The sequence below is a fragment of the Tinamus guttatus genome, unplaced genomic scaffold (assembly GCF_059628265.1).
Source record: "Tinamus guttatus ecotype Peru unplaced genomic scaffold, ASM5962826v1 Tinamus_guttatus_pri_ptg000194l, whole genome shotgun sequence".
NCBI lineage: Eukaryota > Metazoa > Chordata > Aves > Tinamiformes > Tinamidae > Tinamus > Tinamus guttatus.
In genome coordinates, this window is record NW_028288728.1 from 1,352,056 (window position 1) to 1,370,887 (window position 18,832).

The 18,832-nt window shown below is 47.4% G+C and overlaps 1 protein-coding gene across 2 annotated transcripts; it reads right to left on the reverse strand.

The window, feature by feature from the left end:
* Positions 1 to 879: 879 nt before the first annotated feature.
* On the reverse strand, positions 880 to 18,490 carry NCOA5 (nuclear receptor coactivator 5). Of its 2 annotated transcripts, XM_088523591.1 has the most exons (10): positions 18,461 to 18,490; positions 16,015 to 16,201; positions 15,368 to 15,475; positions 11,272 to 11,338; positions 7,444 to 7,839; positions 7,068 to 7,183; positions 6,722 to 6,848; positions 4,281 to 4,480; positions 1,944 to 2,267; positions 880 to 1,543 (listed from the first exon to the last, which is right to left on the reverse strand). In XM_088523591.1, exons 2-10 carry the CDS (start codon positions 16,175 to 16,177, stop codon positions 897 to 899), a joined length of 2,148 nt encoding a protein of 715 aa, XP_088379717.1. In that variant the 5' UTR covers positions 16,178 to 16,201; positions 18,461 to 18,490; the 3' UTR covers positions 880 to 896. The 2 variants fall into 2 exon arrangements, with proteins under 2 accessions (XP_088379717.1, XP_088379718.1); XM_088523592.1 differs by lacking the exons at positions 11,272 to 11,338; positions 15,368 to 15,475; positions 16,015 to 16,201 and having other exon boundaries at positions 18,461 to 18,477.
* Positions 18,491 to 18,832: the final 342 nt, after the last annotated feature.

Here is an 18,832-nt window from a genome sequence, read left to right on the forward strand (position 1 = left end):
TTATTTGAGAGCTGGGTCACAGTAGCCAACTGCCCCAAAGCAGTATCATAAGGAAATATATACGCCAGATTTAACAGCCGGCTCTTGAATTTGACTACTTGAGTGCAGGGAAATGGACAGAATAGCTGAAGTCTCTGCCTTGGCTGGAAGTTCTCTTTGCCGGATATCCACAGTGCTCAGACCAAAGCCTCCAGTTTCCATCGTGTGGGCCAGGTAAGGGCTGTTTATGTTTGCCTCACTGACAGGGATGGCAGTCGTGGCTCTGCAAGGGTCAAACTGCACTGGCCTCGCTTGCTGAGTGGTGGTTAGACATGCGCTTCAGGAGTTCAGCTGCTAGCACTACTGCCATACCTTTCTTTTAAATTGGCTTATATGCCATAAAAAAAAAAAGAGAGAAGGAGAGGGAGAAAGAAAGAAAGAGAGGGAGAAAGATAGTGCCCATTTCAAAAAGTGTGTCTCACAAGGCCCAATCAGGGTACCACTCTGCTCAGTCCCCTGTCTCATTTTCTCAAAACCACTGACCCCAAAACTACAGTAAGACCATTTGGTGAGGTCAGACTGCACTGCAATGTGAAGGTGCACCAGCTCCCGCGAGAGGGGAACATGCAGAAGGACTGTCACTGCAGTAACTTCTGGCTTGGACAAAACAGCAGCTCCCAACACATCCTGTCACCGAGAAAGTGGAGCACAGCTCTGCAGATGGTGCTACCAGATCAACGTGAGGAAGGGCAGTGCTAGCAACACTCAGCAGCAGTGCCACTGGGGTAAACTCTCACCAAAGTGGAGAGGGCATGCACATCCAGGGGCATTTGTCCTGTGTCAAGAACAGGAGACTCTTTAAACAGCTATACGTATGGAATGGCAAAGGGAAGGGGAAAGGGCTTGACAGCTCAGCTTTAATAGTGTCGCTGGTAGGAACCCATTGGTTGCTGGGCCGAGGCCCCTGCTCGCCCCTGGGCCACAGTTTGGCTCACTAGGTGGGAGAGCGCAGGGCCACTCTGGATAAGGGTGTCCAATGCCTTCTGTACATGAGGGTTGTCAAAGTTGATACCAGAAGATACTGGCCTTTGAGCAGGGACGTTCCCAGGAGCAGGCAGGCGATTTTGGTGCTGACCGTAGAGCGACTGAGCTGGCGGAGGAGCTCCGGGTCTTGGACCTGCATTCCTTGAAGGGCCTTGGAGAGCAGGGAGCTGTGTGCCTGGAGTCTGCAATCTCTGCTGGGCCTGGTTTAAGTTTGCAGCGCTCATCTGTGCCGAGCGGGCCTGGCTGCTGGCCATGTTAGCAAAGTTCTGGCTCGGAGCGCCACCCGAAGAGCCAGCTGAGGCTGCAGAACTGCTGTTGGCTACAGCAGCTGCTGCCCCACTGTTGAAGAGACTGAGGATTTTGGCCTGCAGCTCCTGCTGAGGATTAGCAGAGGATACTGGAACAGAAGGAGCAGAGACCAGAGGCTGTGAACCCTGATGAGCCTGGGAGCTCGGAAGGCTGGACTGGCTGCCCAGGGATGTTCCTGAAGGTGCTCCCAAAGACTGCCTTGACATGGGTGCTGGAAGAGAAAGGCAAGAGGGTTAAAGCTCTGCAAACGCCTTTGAAGAAGCCCCTAAAGGAACCAAGACACCACTGAGGACACAACTGTCAGTGACTGCCCGCTCTAAACAGGAGAGCTGCAGAGCTCTGGGGAGCCCAAACCACTTAACAGAATTATTGCCCTTTATGCAGGAGCCAAACCAGTTACAGCAATTCTGTGGTTTCCATGACAGAATCCACATGGAAGATAACAGCAGTCTCAGGACTCCTGAGAATACCCCATCTCAGCAAGATAAGGCACCTTGTGGAAAAGTTACAGCACTTGTACTCCCCCGTGGCCCCACCACTGTGTTCCCGTCCCGTCTGGACGGCCCACAGCTCATGTGATTAATAACGCTGTCAAGGGCTGAGAAACTCACCCTGCAGAGAATCTGTGCTCCCCCTAAGCAACCTTTCCTTACGGTCTCGCAAGTAATTAATGACTTTATCCGTCTCCTCAGCGGTTAGATAGCGATTGTCAGCCAGCAGGTTGAGGAGGGTCTGGATCCCCGGGGGGTGCCCTCCCCTGCCACCCTCCTCCATGGGCGCTGGGCGCTCCCGCTCTTGGAGAACGGCTTCATCTGCCATCTTGGCAGCCTGCCTGGCTATTTCCTCACGCTCCTTCTCCCGTGATTCTGTCTTGTAGCGCTCGTAATTTCTTGCCACCAACATCATGGCATCATCCTGGGGCATGTTGCGGTGTTCTGCACAAGGAAAAGAAACACTTTAAGTAAATCGAAGTGACATTAACAGGAGGTCTTTTGCCCCACTCACACCAGCACATCTCATTCAACAGACAGGTACCTCTTTGGAATCACAAGCACACACTTGGAAATCTCCCTAGGCGTGCTGTAAAGAGACAGTTCGATTTTGTGATTGTTTCAAAAGCCAGCTGAAGGCTCAGGACTATCACCCAACAAGCCCATCCTCTGCTCCCTCAACAGATGAGGGGTCCAAGAAAATGTCATACCAGTCTAAAAATGCCTTTCTCGCCTCTCCACCAGTCAAAAGAGCCAGCAACCCCCTCTGCCTCTCTCACAGATTCTCCTTGCTTCCACCAGGAAATGTCTAGCTGTTCTGTTACTAAATTCTTCTAGCAACAGGTCTAAGACTTGCCCTACAAAGGATAGTAAGGTCTCCTCGGCGTGGAATAAAACTGATGTACATCTGTTTTCTTTTTTGGTTCCTTAATGTCAAACCTTAATATAGTGCGTGTGCATGCAGAAGATAGGGAGGAAGGGAGCACTGGTTGAATTTCATAGTGCTCATTCTGTTCATTCTCTGGGGGAAATAAGCAGCAATAAATTTAAGGTTCCTTTATGATAAAGCAAATAATAGTTGATTCCAACATTTTTATTTTCCATCTACATTATAAAAGCTTTTGTGGTCATTATTTCCACCTCACAAAGCACATACAAAAATAGTTCCCAGACACAGATTTAAGCACGCAAATTATAAAAAGGACTCTATCTTCCAAAAGGGTACAAAGCTCTGGGCACTTCTGAAGCCTACAGATCTATAAAACCTGCCACCCATTTGGCCCATGACAGGAAATTGAGGTTCATTTTACTATTAGGCTTTACACAGGTAGTAATAGAGCTCCCTAAAACTCACATGCATGAATAGAAGTCCATGTGCTATTCAACTACAGCACATTCATGAGCTGATGACTGGGCTCTGATGAGACCTAATGCAGTATTAGATCCAGGGAAGGAAAAGGGCAGACTGTATCAGTAAAGGTACTGAGAGGCAAAAACAAGGGCAACAGAAAGTCCAGTGGAAATGTGGTTGGGCTGTACTTCTGCTGGAAATGGAAAGGCCTCCAATCACATCTGCATCAGATGTTAAATGAAACTGGGCTTCCTCAGTCACTAACAACCAGAAGGAGCAGATCTGCATTCATAAGTGAGCGCTCTTGGGTGAATCTCACAAAACATTACTTGAGAAGCAGTAAGGGAGATAAAGCCTTTGAAAGCTCGACAGCAGCCAACAACCCACGTCTCCACGTGAGTGTCAACGGGCCATGCCCAGGGCGAGAGGCTGGCTTTCCAAAACCACATTCTGGTAAGATGCCTGCTAAAACCTGCCCTCAGTCTCACAACCACCAAGTCTCACCCTGTGATGGAAAATGACATGACAAGTGTAAATGATGCTAAAGAAGGGGAGCACATATACCCAATCACTTCATAGCTGCATCATCTTATAACTGTTTCCAGTTTCACAGTCAGATCTTTACCTTGACAGAATAAACTGTTCCTATTTTCCTTCCTCTTAAATCTCATTTGGTTATAAAACCTGTCCTGCGATTTGTTGCTTTCCAAGCACTTTGTCTCTGAGAGCAACCAGTGATAAGCACAGGCTGCACTGATAATACTCACCAGTCTACTGAAGCAGTTCAATCATTTCTGGAGCTACAGCTCATGACCTGCCCCAGGATGCAAGGGCTGGTGACGGCTGGTGCTAAAAATACAGCTGAGATTTTCCTTGGCAGTAATTAAACAGTCCTTTTGGCAAGGGACCATAAAATATTACAGAAACTTGTAATTAATGTTATTCAGACTTATGACATGATGCCGATTCATTAATAAACAGTTATGCCACAGCCAGGATGAACTTTTATCCTTGAGAGATTCCGCTTGAAAGAAAACATTCTGGAGCAACACCCTGAGAAGTTCAGAGCGACCACACAGCTGCACAGCCCATTGAGACCTCAGTACCTTGCGGGGTGCCAAACATGATGTTAACAGTGCAAGAGCGGTGAACTTGATGCTGCTGGGTGATGACAATGGCAAAAGGAGACCCTCCTCTGCTCACATCGTCCAGGGCTTGCGTCAGGGACATCTCTGTGTTGAGGAAGATGAGGTCCACTACCATGCCCAGGTCCCGCACCTTCCGCCCCACTGACTCTGCGTACTCCCTACCACAAACAGAGCCAGCACAGGTCAGGTCAGTACATACAGAAACAGAAGCCCTGGCACAGTCATTCTCTCCATCTCAGATTCGCTTTTCTAATGGCTTCATGAAGTTTAACTGAAGTGTTAAACCAGTCTAATTAGAATAAAACAAAATCTTATATCCTACCCTTACTTGTTGTCAATCAGTCAGTTCAGCTTAACTGAAATATATCACAAATAAGCCTCAATTTACCTAAGAACATCTGAAAAAAAGATTTTCGCTATTGTAAATTTGCTTTAATATCAATGTGTTTAAACTGAACTCATATCAATTGAGGTTATGCCAGCAGAAATCTAACAGGCATAAAACAAAGCAGCTATTTCCCCGTGTTGGTTACTCGTGCTATGTTCAACATCCCGACTGTCCACGTGTACCTGATTCCAACCCACTGCAGCACAGACCCACTTCTGGGCTTGAAGATTAAATTTCAGAGAGCAGGTACCAATACACGTCCACCCGAGTTCAATGTTATTTGTTCTGCTGTTTGCTTTTAGCTCTTTAGCTCTTTCCCAGTATAAACACAGCATCTATGCAGCAGTTTTTCCTGTTGCTACTGTCCTGCAGACTTCCATAGCTCAGAGGGCCCAGCATAAAGTTTTTTTTAGGACAGTACCAACTATACAAGCAGTATAGTCGTAGTACCAACTGTATATACATTCTAGCAAATTTACTGTGTGTTCTCAGCTTTTGATGGAGTTCCAACATTGTAACAGTCACTATTCCTCAGCACATACTGTGAGGAAACACTTTTTTCCCCTCCTCCCCAACACAGTCATTTTCAGGGTTTTTAAGTTACACTGATTATACATTGAAGCCATCCAGGATCATTCCTCAACAGTTCTATAGGAGGGGACACCAGTGCTTTGAAATCCGTGCTCCAGCACGCCCCAGTTCTTATGGTCTGCGGCTGTTACAGACCACAAGGATTCACAGCACCTCATACTGATCCCTCTGTACAAAAGAATGCACAAAATTCTCATTGTATACAATAATTTGTGCTCTATTAAAATATCTTCCAAACACTTTCAGTCACCAAGAGATAAAGATACTAACATTCCCCCCAAAAATCTGTTCTGATAGGTAATCAGCTCCACTAAAAGCAAACCATAAAAAACGTATTTCTAATTTCACTTTGTTGCCAACACTAATTTCCTGTTCTGTCTTCAAGCACCAGATCAGGCAAGCACCAACTATCCCCTTCTGCCTTGATATGGCAATGTTAAATCCATCACTTGATCTTTTCATCAGAAGGGCTAAAGAGACAGAAAAGTTTACCCTAGGTAAAATTTTCTTCAGACCTCAAACCAGAGTTATGATTATCTACATCTTTCCTATTCTTTACATATGTATATATATAATACGTACACACACATACACATATAATGTGTGAACATACGAAGCTATAGACACCATCAGACCGGTGTTACCAGTGAGGCACTCCGCTCTACACCATGCACAGGTGCATCTCCCTGCTCCTGACACACTGTCTGCTCTCCAAACCAAGGACACATCAGCATTTTTGCCACAGCAAGTCCATTTGACTCCTAAAATCCTTTTAAATAATTACATTCCAAGAGAAATATGATCGTTCTACTGCCATGGTCTGCATTTTTGTTTCTAGATGAATGACCTTGCATATAACTATATTAAAACACATTTTGTTTGAACGAGGACACCTTCACAAGAGTTCAGACTGCACCACAGGAGAGTCTTTGTTATTTACCACATGCTTTTGGTATCATTTGCAACTATTTTCAGCAGTGATTTTATATTTCTTGCACATTTTATTAATAATGGTATTGAATGACACCTGACTTAATAACCAATTTGAAAAGAGATCTGAAACAAAAACCCCCGTGACTCCCCACTGGCAACTGCTTTGCCCTAAGTATTGAGGAGCACATATTAACACAGGCCCATGAAAAACAAGCACAGGCCACTGTAATCTGTTGCAACAGTGGGTACAAAAGTGTTCAAGAAATGGTACAGTGGTAGGTGATAAGAGGAAAACAAAAGGTGCAAAGGTATTTCTCCATCCCGCAATAAATTTTTCCAGAACGGCAACAGAAGCACCAGCTTTCTCAGGGTCCTAAAACCACTCTCCACAAAGGTGGCTAGGGGCAAGGCAAACAGCCCAAAGCAGAAATAAATTTAACTCTTTTCTTCTACTACCGATAATAAACAGACACAATTATTTTCTTACTTAGTCTGCTTATTCACCACGATCACAGAACAATCCACGGGTCTCTCTGCATCAAAACGTCTCTTGATTTCCTCGTAGTACTGGCGGTACAGTTCCTCTCGCCGTCGCTCCTCACGCTTCAGACGGTCTGAAAGCAAACCACAAAAACAGGCAGAAGGGATAAGGTCCTCTGGATCTGCTTGGAGCACTTTGCTGTGTGCAGCCAGGCACCTCTCAATCTCCAAATACCTAGCGTCGCAGAACGTAACGCACTGCGGGCAGGTTTCACTACTGACAATCTCCTCTGGCCTTCCAGAGGGAGAACGTGAGCCTGCCTGTTAAAATGTTAACTCTTGAAGACGCTTACCTTCCGAATTCACTGGAGCTCTATCAAAATGCTCTTTGTAACGGTCATAGTAAGAGTCATCCTTCCTCCGATAGTAGTCCTCAAGGCGAAGGTAACGGTCATATGCTTCATCTCGTCTGCAACAAACATTCACAGAAGCAGCAAGGGTTTCCATGTGTCAGTATTTCATGCAATAACCTCTGCCATTGCGTCACACGCAGACCTATCTCAAGTCCAATTACTGAAGCATCCGCCTGCTGATACACAGCAGGTACCCAACTGCCCCCAACTAGACAAATTAGCTTCTCCTGATAACCTGACACCACTCAGATCAGTATAGCCACAGAGGCAAGAGCTCCAAAAGATTGAGCTGGCAAACACGATCCATGCAGATTACCTATACATAGGGTCCCGAGGATCTCGCATATCCCGCAGATCCCTGACGTCGCGCGGATCCCTCATATCTCGTGGATTCCTCACATCGCGTGGATCCCTGTATCTATCGTACAGGGGCTCCCGTGGATCACGAAGATCTCTGACATCACGAGGGTCCCGCAAGTCTCTTGGATCCCTGATATCCCGGGGGTCTCGAAGATCTCGGGGGTCTCGCATGTCCCGGGGGTCCCTGTGGTCTCTGGCATCGCGCATATCTCTAGCTCGAATCTCTCGAGCGTCTCTGGACTCCCGCCCGTTTCTACCATCTCTGCCGTCTCTCGGGTCTCTTCGGGGGCTCCCCCGCAGAGGGGAGCGATCGCGTCTGGCGTCCCGGCCATCCCCGTAGGCATATTGCTCTCTGGGAAAAACACCAGGGAAGTCTGTCAGACCACACGGGTATCGTTACTGCTACATCTCTTACCTGAGGCGCCAGGGACATTTCTCTTGGCCGCCGAATCCTCCCTCCTATCCCATAACAGCACAAATTGCCTCAAAACATATTTGTCAAAGCACCATGGAGGAGAAGCTTCTGAATTCAAATACTTATTATAACTAAACAAGTCCCAGAAAGTTCTGTACTGGAGCACCACTGAAAATGTAGGATACCTGTGGAAGAAGTCAACAGGCAGTTAAGAAACTATCCAAGAGCATTCCAAGGCCTCCAGCATCCAAAGGCAGCCATGGATTATCTATCAGAGGAGATTCTGGACATTCCTTGAGCAAATTCAAGGTGATGTAGCCTAACACATAGTATGGCACAGCTAGCAGCATTCAAGTGACCCATTAAATTCCCTGCTTGATGACAACAGAATTCCTGAAATAATTTGCTAGTGGTATGTGACTAAAAAAAGACCTTGTTACGATCCAAGAAACAGTCAGTTCTTGTTGGTTTTGTACTGCTAGCAGAGCACAAGGGTAGCTACAGACGTGTCCTGACTTTGAAGGGATGGTTCCTGCAGAAGGTCGGTCTTATTTTTATGATGCCCTGTAAGAGGGTACCAAACCCAACCAGCACGGTATCACCCTCATCAGGATTCTCCGTCAAATCTGAATGATCTCTTCCATTCAGATGTTGTGCTGTACTGTCTTCAGAGTCAAGGAAGAGTGAAATTCCATTCTTCATCTTTTCCAAAAGATTGGGTTTTTTTCCAGGTGGTATTTTGTTTTCCACAGAAAACAACTTTGACTCTAGTTTAAGTTGAATATCCGAGAAAAAAAAATAAAAAAAAAACAAAAGCGAAGAAACAACTGAGTTTCACACACTTAGAACATCCTTTCCCCGGGATATTGACGAGTATTGAAAACAAGTTTTAAAAATTTATTTTATTTCCAAAACTTGACAGACGTCAATAGCCTCTAGCTAACACTAATTGGGTTTCTGAAAGACACACAGAGCAGGTTTGTTTCCAGTACAGCACATCCACTCAGTGTCCAGCTGGAGGCAGCAGCAAGTCAGCTGCTGACAGCAGGTAGAGCAGGCAGTAAATGAGAAGGACACGCAGATTCGGTGCATGAGGACAGGCAGTTCAGACACCCCCATGTCCGGGGGATACACAGGATCGCCGACACTCTCTTTTTTTATGCCAGAGAGAGAACGCACATTGGAATAAACCCCAGCATTGCCACTGGGAACAAAGACAATCTTCTGCAAGAGATGCGCTGTAATTGCACACACACGCGCTTCACGGTGAAGGGCCTTCATATTCCAGGCACAGATCAGCCTGGTGCTTCTGCCTGCGATGTGCAGTGTAGCCACACCACGAGCAAGAGCCTCTGCCCCAGTCCCCCCCACCAGCCTAAAGGAAGGGGAGCAGAAGCTCAGGAGAAGTTCGAGTTGGCTGTGCCAAATACTCTTGTATTTGATCTTCTTATAGCCGTATGATTATATAGCACAACAGCCAGATGCAGCATAATTGTTTGGTATATGACATTTATTCCTTTTTTTGCGCCACAACAGGCCATACTCATTACCTGCAGTGACAGAAAAATCCAGAACGAACAACACATTTATGACTCTTGCAACAAAACTAGAGACGAGGTATCAGCGCCTCTGCTCCGGCGACTTGCACCAGCGCCCTGCTGCTTGCAGAGAGCCGGCCTTACTGCACACCAGCCTTCCGTTCCTGCGTGTCCAGCACCGGGCACAGCTCCTGCAGCATCAGCATCCCTGCCTGCATCTGCTGTGCTGCTCGGACCCATCCTGCTGGCGCAGCACCACGGCCTGGAGCTGCTGTGCGGCGCGGGACGCGGCACCCCGGCATCCTCGCTGCGGCTCACGTGCCTTGAGGATGATCCCGACCAGGGCCTGTGCACCTGCAGTCTCATCCAGGACTCGAGCAACGCCCAGGACCCCACGCTTGTCACTTTGTGCCTATGACAGAGCCCCTGACATCAAGACACAGTTGTGTTTGTGGCACCAGTCACGGCGGTACCTACTGCTGCAGCGGCCAGCAGTGGTCCAGGCCAGTTCAATGCCCAGAGCATCAGTGCCCGCAGCTCATGCACCTGCAGAGCTCCCCAGGCCCGGTGCCCACAGCACAAGCATTGCTGCCTGCATGCACACAGCTGCAGCAAGGACCCACCTGCAGCATCGGTGCCCGCTGCTTGTCCTTACACGGCGCTGCCCAAAGCCTGTGGCCGTGCTGCCCTGGCCCGAGACGTGGCATCAGCGCCTGCCACCCCGACCTGCAGCCCCGGGGCTCTGCCAGCAGCATCAGCATACCCAGCACGGCCTGGGCCCAGCCTTGCTGCATTGTGCCAGGTACCTTGTTCTCGCAGCACCCGCGACACGAGCCCTGGCTGCGTGCCTGAAGCATTTCCAGCGCCTGCTGTACATTCCCGGGCCTTTGCAAGTGCCCTATGCAGGGTAAGTGCAGTATAGACAGAGATCCACTTGCAGCTCTTGGCATCTGTTCCTTCCATTTGAATGGCAGATGTCTTGCTAGCTGCACGTTTTTCTTCAGCGTGATCCAAATTAATACTGCATTTCAGACACTTGGGAGCTTGATGACCTTCAAGTTCAGTATGTAGCACTCCTTTGTGCATGCAGAGCTTTGAAGCATAAGCATAAAAAACGCGTAGCTTACGCCAAATGCAAACCCAGCGTGTCTTTGTGCACTCCCTAGTGTGATAGGGAAAGGAAGTCTTCTTCCTACGGCAGAAGGATCCATCTTCTCCTCCTGCTTGTGACTTCACACACAGGCTGTGCAGGGGTAGACCACTCTGTACCTCCTGAAGGGTGGTAAACACAGGGCAGACGGGCAGGTTGGCATCTTCCATATGTTGGCAACGCAAGTGCACATGTACAGTGCAACTGAGACATTTATTCTGTCCTGCGTTTTCAGCGCATGTTCCTTTTCCAGTCTCATTTCAGCACAGAAAGCTTTCAATATCTAGGTGCAAAATAACGAAGTCCTCTGCAGCGCAGCCCAGAGGACACCACAGTGCCCCTGCATTCTCTACAGAAGCCTTGGCTTCTCCAATACTTGAGACCTGGGTGCAAATATCAAGTTTATTCTTCCTTACAGGTTTTGTACAACCTGTACTGCAAAACAACACTTAGTTGTAGTAACAGCAACAGACACAGTTTCCCTTGTGCCTCCCAAGGTGTTAGAGACAGCAAAGCCCTTAAAGGTGGAGCTGTCACATCCTGATAGCTTCACTTGAGCATCTCCATTTGATTGGGGAGGTGTTGGTAGGGAAGAGAAAAACATTTAGCACTGTGACAAGTGGGATCATGCCCCAAAAGCATGACCTTCCTAGTATAACTCACTGCTTCCAGGTACTTTACCTTCGTGTCGGGCTGGACCTTGATGAAGCCTTATTCATATTTCTTCTTTCCGCTGCTTTATTAATATCTGTAAAGAATAATCAACCCATCTGTTCAATGCTATGGAACAAAAAAAGATCATCAGCACAATTCAAATGAAAGCAACTTAAGTTCAGCGACATCCAGATGATGCAAGAAAATCCATTCAGCAGAGAGACATTGTCACTTTGACAATTTTTATTAAGTTTAAGATGGTACAATGCAATAAAGTTTTCATAGATTTTTCTGATTTGAAAATTGGGTGGACAGGCTGGGTGAAACTTTAACCCCTTATGTTCAGGCCTACGTCCAGACTCTTCATTCCATAAGAGAATCTCTTTCTTCTGCAGTCTATGAGCGAGCAGAATGCAACTCATGGACTCTAGGAGAAAAAGTAGAGTCTGAAAACCTTTGCAGGTGGAAATTGTTGGCCAGGACAATCCTAAAATCACAGCCAGTCCTGTTCAATGGAGCACTCTGCTGCCCTGGTCAAAAAGGATCCAAGGGCTCTCAAAGGCCACATTCAGGTGCCTTCCAAGGGACCGCTGGAGCAAAGTGCACAACTTCCACCACTGAGGAAAATAGATCCAAGGAGCCTGGAGCAAGAGCACCTTATGAAGTCAACGTGGTGCGTTCAGAACACCACTGCCAATGATGCAAACAGATGCAAAAGATTAGAAATTTGAAATCTGGTTGGCTTCTGAGTATCTCCATGAAAAACACCTTATGGTGAGGTAGAAGAAAGCAAAGGAAAGAGGAAGAAACGGAGTCTTGTCCTCAGACAGAAGAAAAAAGTTGCCCAAAACTAATCAGGCCAACAGTGCTCTGCTGCAAATAACAGAGCCTTGCTAAGAGCTGCCAAAGACAAAATAGTCTGCTCGAGTGGGGGCAAGGACAAACTGAAATGAATCCTCACGCTTTACTGAGTCTTTTTTTTTTTTTTTTCCTAAAAAAAAAAAGGCAAACAAAAAACCAAAACCCAAGAAAACTACATCTTATTTGCTCTTTGGGAATCTCTCAATAGTTAAAAGCATTTGCTTATTGACATTAAATACTTTCAAAGCTCTTCAAGTGAATGAGCATGGTATATAAGGCCTGTAAGCAGACTTGATCTTATTATCTTCCATAACTTCCCAACTATTAAGTTGATGACTTTCACGATTAAAATTATGTGATTAGTACCCATCTTTGCTCTTGTAAATCAAGAAACAGTGTTTCTTTTCCCAGTAAGAGGCAAGTGCAATGTGAACTTCAACTGGGAATCCAGCACGGTAACATTCACAGGACTAGGAAAACACCTTCCCTCCGGGATTACAAGGTTGCATTGTCCACTTCCATAACCTAAAACCGATGGACGTGTACAACCTACATAGTTTTTCTCACTGAAGATATGAAACATATATGGAAGTGTTAGTGTACTGCAGAATTGGAGTTACTCTCCCACAGCGTGGTCTTTGTGTCCTAACAGTTATATTTAATACTCGAACTGCATGCCTGAAGTAACCGTACTCCTTGCATTTATGTTTAGTAGAGATTTTCTCTACTCCCAAAGTCAAATTTTCTCTTTAAGAAGGACACTATCTTCTTCCTTGGTTTAACTTATTTTTTATTTCTGTTTTAAGATGCCATTGCAGAAAACTAGATTATCACACATTTCAAAAATTCAACTGCATTTAAATCTGAACCAAATAATTTACTGGAAAAAAAAACAGTTTTCACAGGGATTCTTTTCTTGAGCAAAATGAACAGATTTAATAAGATTTTATTTAATGCCAACAGCATTTACAGATTAAATACTTGAACATTGACAAAATGACTTGTGAGAAAAAAAATGAAAGTCTATCTGGTAAGATTTTGAGATGACAAGGCCACTGTAATAGCCCAGTGCAACCTTCTGAACAACACAAGTGACAAGACTTTCTTGAATTGCATTCCTATCAAGTCCAACAGTTGCACTGCAGGAGCTTATCTTTTAGCAAAACCTCCGATTCAGATTTAAAAACGCCAGAAAGTCTCCATTAAAGCTCCAATAAAGTGTTCATATGTAAATTATTTCACAGTTAAAGAAAACTATTTCAATTTAAGGACTTGCCTGCTGGATCAAAACTCACTTATCTCCAGGACTGTTTAATATACAGAGCACATCACCTCTTTGTCCTGAGGCTTTCACTATGGCTTGTTCTTCAGCTTGTTAACCTCCAATTTCCCTGATGCATCTCCAGTTTAGTATTATCCTTTTTGAACTATGCATTCCAGACTCAACACAGCATTTCAGCAGCAAAAACCCACTAGCACTATAACCTCTTACTTACGAATCCTTTGGTTTCTTGTACAAGGCTCACCAAAGCAATCCAGCTAAGAGCAGTATATTAGCTCCCTGGATTCAAGTAATTATTACCTACCAATAGCTCCTTTCATGGACTATTTTCGAGGCCAAAGTCCTCTGCACCAGGCACACTCTGCATTCTATTTCACTCACTGCAGAACCCCACATTTTGCTTGCTGAAAGCTCAGCTTTGTTTGCATACAGCCACGAAAGGGACCCCAGTCGCTTCACTAGGGGTGACTCAACATTCATTACTCCATTCCCTTTAAAAACGTGATTGGGCATTTCCTTTCCAAGTCACTTACAGAAGTGCAGCATGGCCAGGAACCAGCTCTTCTCGAGCACCACTCAAAACCCTGAGCAACTCCATCTACATTAGTGAGATTCGCTTTAAATACACTTAACACTAGGCGGCTTCCAAATGTTTTAGCTTCTTAATCACAGACTATCTTGCAGAAGTCTTCTACACTGACACTGCTACTTCTATCCATAAAACTTGTAGAATCATAGGAGTAAATTAGTTTGACAAGATTTATTTTGACTGACATTAATTGCATTCACTTCTTATTGAGTGTCAGATAAAAGAATCCATTATGTTACCAAGGACTGATGCCAGGCTGGCAGGCTGCAGTCTGCTCAGTCCATTTACACTGCCTTATTGACACAACTGCAGTATTTTTCTAGGTCCTGGGAAACTCACTCTTTTTTCCAAGACCTAAAGAAAAACAGCACAAATAGCCTAGGAAGGTCTTCACCAAGCTGAACCTCATAAATGCAAGTTAGATGTGGTATTACGGAAAGGTCTGATGTTGGTAGCTACTTTACCTTTTTCAGTTCTCTACTGAAATGGAAGTGGAAACTATCTGAAAAACAAAACATTTGCCTCTTCAAAAATGAAGCAGACATTAACTGAGAGCCAGAGGGCCTTTGCCAATAATAAGTTTTATAATTTCTGTATCATCACACTAACATCCGAGACACTTGTAGTATTTCCTATTTAAGGTTATTGTCTTGGGATACTGCCCAGCACTTCTTGCACCTTTCTACCCTCCTTGCCCATTCACCATCCTTCTCTCTTCAGGGTTATACTTCCTCCTGCACAGACACCTTCCAATTTATTATTGCTCCTTTTATTCCCTTTTAAATCAAATGGTTTGTTTATGTTACCATAGGTTTACATTGGAACTATATTTTGGGTTATGGTTAGCAGATTACTCTTAACTAGATTTCTAACATTCATTTCTGTTTTAAGCTTGCTCCCAGCAAATTTAGCAAAGTTTCCATCTTTATGGAAAGAGATCTCTTAAAGCACCTAGTATTTGCACTTAGAAATTAATGTCACCTGTGGCGGGGGGCAGGATGGAAATCCAAGTTGGGATCATGTCTGGCAAACCCCTAAGTTCAGTGACCAGTTCCTCTGAACCACCAAGACGAAACAATTTTAAAATAAAGGCACAAGGTTTCAGCAAACACTCAGGAGGGCTCACACACTGAACAATTTCTTACGTAGCCTTACAGAATCATTAAAATATTAACACATTAAAATAAATTCAAAGATTGAGGTAGCAAGAAAAAACACTGTAGATGGCTCACACAGCACTCGGAAGGAAAATCCAAACCGAGTAGAAAATATTTTAGTGCAATGCTGGGCAGGTTTCACACAACGATCTTTCTGCAGAGCTCTAAACAAGAGCACTCTTTCTACCAGAACACATGCCAGGGTCAGGAGGAGAGCACGGATCAGTTCCTTACCTAATCTATACCCTTTAAAAAGACGCCCCTTCTCACCGTCCAGAGCGGCCTGGACGTCTTCGAGACGCTCATACTGGACGAACCCATAGCCATGGAACATGCTGAGGGCTGGAAAAGGCAACAGCAGGGCAAGACTGGTTACAACGGAGGGGCACGAGCACTCCAGCAGCTCACTACATCAGATGCAACAGGCAAAGGGGCATTGTGCAGAAACAGCTGCCCAGGTCCCTCGGGAAAATGACATCTACCAAGTTCAGAATGCAAAGCTTAAGTAATTTAAAGCATTAGACAATATTACAAAGTAGATTAACTTCTTGCTAACAGGGCAGTGACCAAAAAAAGGCCATTAGGTGACCAAAATTCAAGTAAGAGACAATGAAATCACTTGAAATAGATTTGTTTGGCACAACACCACATCTCAACCCCCTAAGGTTCAACATAGCTCATGCATACATTTGGCTTCAGCCACACTGAAGTAACTACAGTTTCAGAGAAAGTGCAGGTGGAGAAATTTATCTTTAAAGGGTCACTTTTAGGCATAGTATTTGTCATTCCTCTTAAAACCATCAGATAATGTTGAACAGGCACGAATGTTAAACTTCTGACTGAACTCCCAGCCACAAAAAGGCATAAGATAAAATACTAACCCCTTATTTTGCCATATTTTGAAAATATCTCTTCCATTTCTTCACGAGTCATGTGGTCAGTGGGCAAATTGCCGACAAAAAGTCTTCTCTCTAAATCCTGCGGGTTGGTGCTGTTAGTGAAGTCGCTCTGTTTGATGCTATTGCTCTTGCGTCCTCGAGCCATTTTGCTTTCGTTCCAAATCCAACTCTTCGCAAAAAAGAAAAATGGCCACGCATAAAATTTCAATCCATGACATTAAAATTAAGCTGGAACAAGATTAAACTTAACACTTCTGCAGACTAGAAGCCAACTGGGTCTGCTTGACGCAAGCTTCACTCCAGAGAAATCTTTATGCAAGGGATAAGGAAATATGGAAAAATGTATTATGCACCTTTATCGTTCAGTTTTTCTGTATTGTTGAAAGGCAGCAAAACTAATCTATTTTGAAATGTTTCAATGGTTTAACTCCAAATTAAAATACAAGTAAAACTGGTTTTCTACTGAAACATCATAATTCAAGCTTTTCAGCACATCCATTCCCGTCACATCTATTCCCTCCATCCTCTGGTAAGAAGTGTCGAAATGTACGTAATCTTAACAGCACGTTGAGGGGCTCAAAATACCTCAGTACAGGCTTTGAATGAGATAAAGTAGCGTTTTCTAAAGGCTCTGAAGTGACCATGCTGCATCACTCGCAGTGTGAAGTCTTAGCTTCACAGTGCCAGAATACACGGTGTCTCATTCACAGCGATACTGAGCGGTGCATCCTTGTGCCCGTCGGCTCCTCCCGCAGCCGGGCCCGCAGCCGGGCACCTGGCTGTTCGGTGCTATGAACGTAGCTGTTCCCACCTTGTCTGCGACGACACGGGTTAACCATCAGCAACGCTCCCTGCTTGAGCTCGCTGAAATAGCCACAGCTAAAACACCCAAGCTTCCTGCTTTCAGAGTCAAGTTGGGTAAAAAGAAAAGAAAAAACACCTTAGAGAAAGTGTAATAATAATAAAAAAAATACAGAAACTCTCAAGGAAGACTTGCAAGATTTAATGCAACAAAGTAATTGCCCTTCCTAAACATCCACCTGCAGGAACGCAGGGCTGGGATTTTCTGTTTATAGGGATGGAAGTAACCTGGGGAATAAAGCTCATTAAATTACTTTTAGTACAGCAGTAGAAGCTTCTATGGCAATCATGAGATATAGTCCTAGCAATGAACTGTGCTGATGACAATTTAAAAGCAGCCTTACAGCAGCACACCAAACTTCCTAAATTACAAGGTGATTTTACACAGGTATTTCCACAATGCTAATTAGCACGTGAAACAAAACACCCCGGGGCACAAGACAAAGCCCATCGCCTCCCACTGCTGCCTCTCCTGTCCTTGCAGGCAGCTCCCAGCCTGGTGACCCTCTTAGAGGGAGCAGAGGTGTAGAAACAGGCTAAAACAAACAGTGCTTACGCCAGGGCTCCTTCAACACCTTCCTCTACAGCAAGTTTATCCTCCCATCGCCTCCTGTGTTTTTACGTCCCCATCAGGGGTTTCAAACCTCGGCCCCTTCCCCACGGAAGGGCAGCAAAGCGCTCTCGCACCGAACACGAGCTCTCGGCTTGAAGGGAAAAGAGTTGTCACTTTGGAGGCCTCCTGCTCCAGGCAGGACCGGGCTGCTCAGAGCGGGCTCCACGGCCCCGCAAGCGCCAGGTTGCCCAGCTCCGGTCACAGCCCCCCGCACCCCGTGCAGCCATCGCAGCGGCCCCGACCCGGCACTGGGAGCCCTGTGGAATCCTCCAACCCCATCCTTGGCGGTGGGAATGGGAAGGGGTGGCTGGTGCAGACAGACAGAAGGACCTTGGTTCATGACAAAAAGCTGGGATGTTTCCTAACCCCCCGGGAACTGGGGGAGGGTTTTCACATACGAGCGCTTCCCGCTGCTCCCCATCTCCCCCAGCAGGAGAGAGCTCCACAGCCCGCAGAGACCCGGCAGCAACGAGAGCCCCGTGCCGAGCGCTCCGCGGGGCACCCGCAGCGCCCGGGCCGGTGGGGGCCGCCCCTCCCAGGGCCGGGCTTCGAACCGCGGTTTCACTCAGACAGGGCTGCCGCAGCCGGGAGAGACGGAGCCCGCGGGGACCGGCGCGGCCCTGGGCCAGGCGGGCCCGCAGGGCCCTCGCCCCGCCGCGAGTCCGGCGGCCTGGGCCGCTCCCGAGGCCGGAGGAGGCGCCGAGCGAGGCCGCCCGCCCGAGCGGGAGCGCCCAGGCCCGCGGCGCGGGCAGCGCACCGGCCCCGGCCCCGCGCCCTGAGCGCCTCTCGGGCCCGCCCGGCCGCACCGGACCCGCTCTCGCGCCCTCAACGCTTCTCCGGGCCCGCGCCGTCGCCCGCTGCCTCTCCAGGCCCAGCCCCGCGCCGTCGCCCGCCGCCTCTCCGCGCCCGCTCCCGCGCGCTCGGCGCCCCCCGGGCCCGCTCCCGCGCACTCACCGCCTCTCCGGGCCCGCTCCGCCGCCCGCTGCCGCCGCCGCCCGCCAGGACAAAGGCGCAACCGCCGCTCCGCGCGGCGCTGTCGCAAGGGACGGAGGAATCGCCGCCGGAAGGGAAGGGAAGGGCGCCGCCCCGCGCTTTACGGCGCGCTCACGTGCCGCCGCGCGCTCCCGACACCCCCTGCGGCAGGGCCGCCGCGCGCCGCCATGGGGAATATTGTCCCGCCGCCGCGAGGCCCCACGGGCGCTGTAGTCCCGCCCCGCCGCGAGGCACCATGGGAGCTGTAGTCCCGCCCCGCCGCGAGGCACCATGGGAGCTGTAGTCCCGCCCCGCCGCGAGGCGCCACGGGAGTTGTAGGCCCGCCTCACCGCG

Bases quoted from the DNA above. Each gene is read 5' to 3' on its own strand.
- NCOA5 (XM_088523591.1), bottom strand. From the start codon at position 16,177: ATGGCTCGAGGACGCAAGAGCAATAGCATCAAACAGAGCGACTTCACT. The intron at 6,849-7,067 runs GTAAGCGTCTTC...GTTTGCTTTCAG, and splicing joins AGCTCCAGTGAATTCGGAAG to ACCGTCTGAAGCGTGAGGAG. The intron at 1,544-1,943 runs GTGAGTTTCTCA...TTTCTCTTCCAG, and splicing joins GAGCACAGATTCTCTGCAGG to CACCCATGTCAAGGCAGTCT.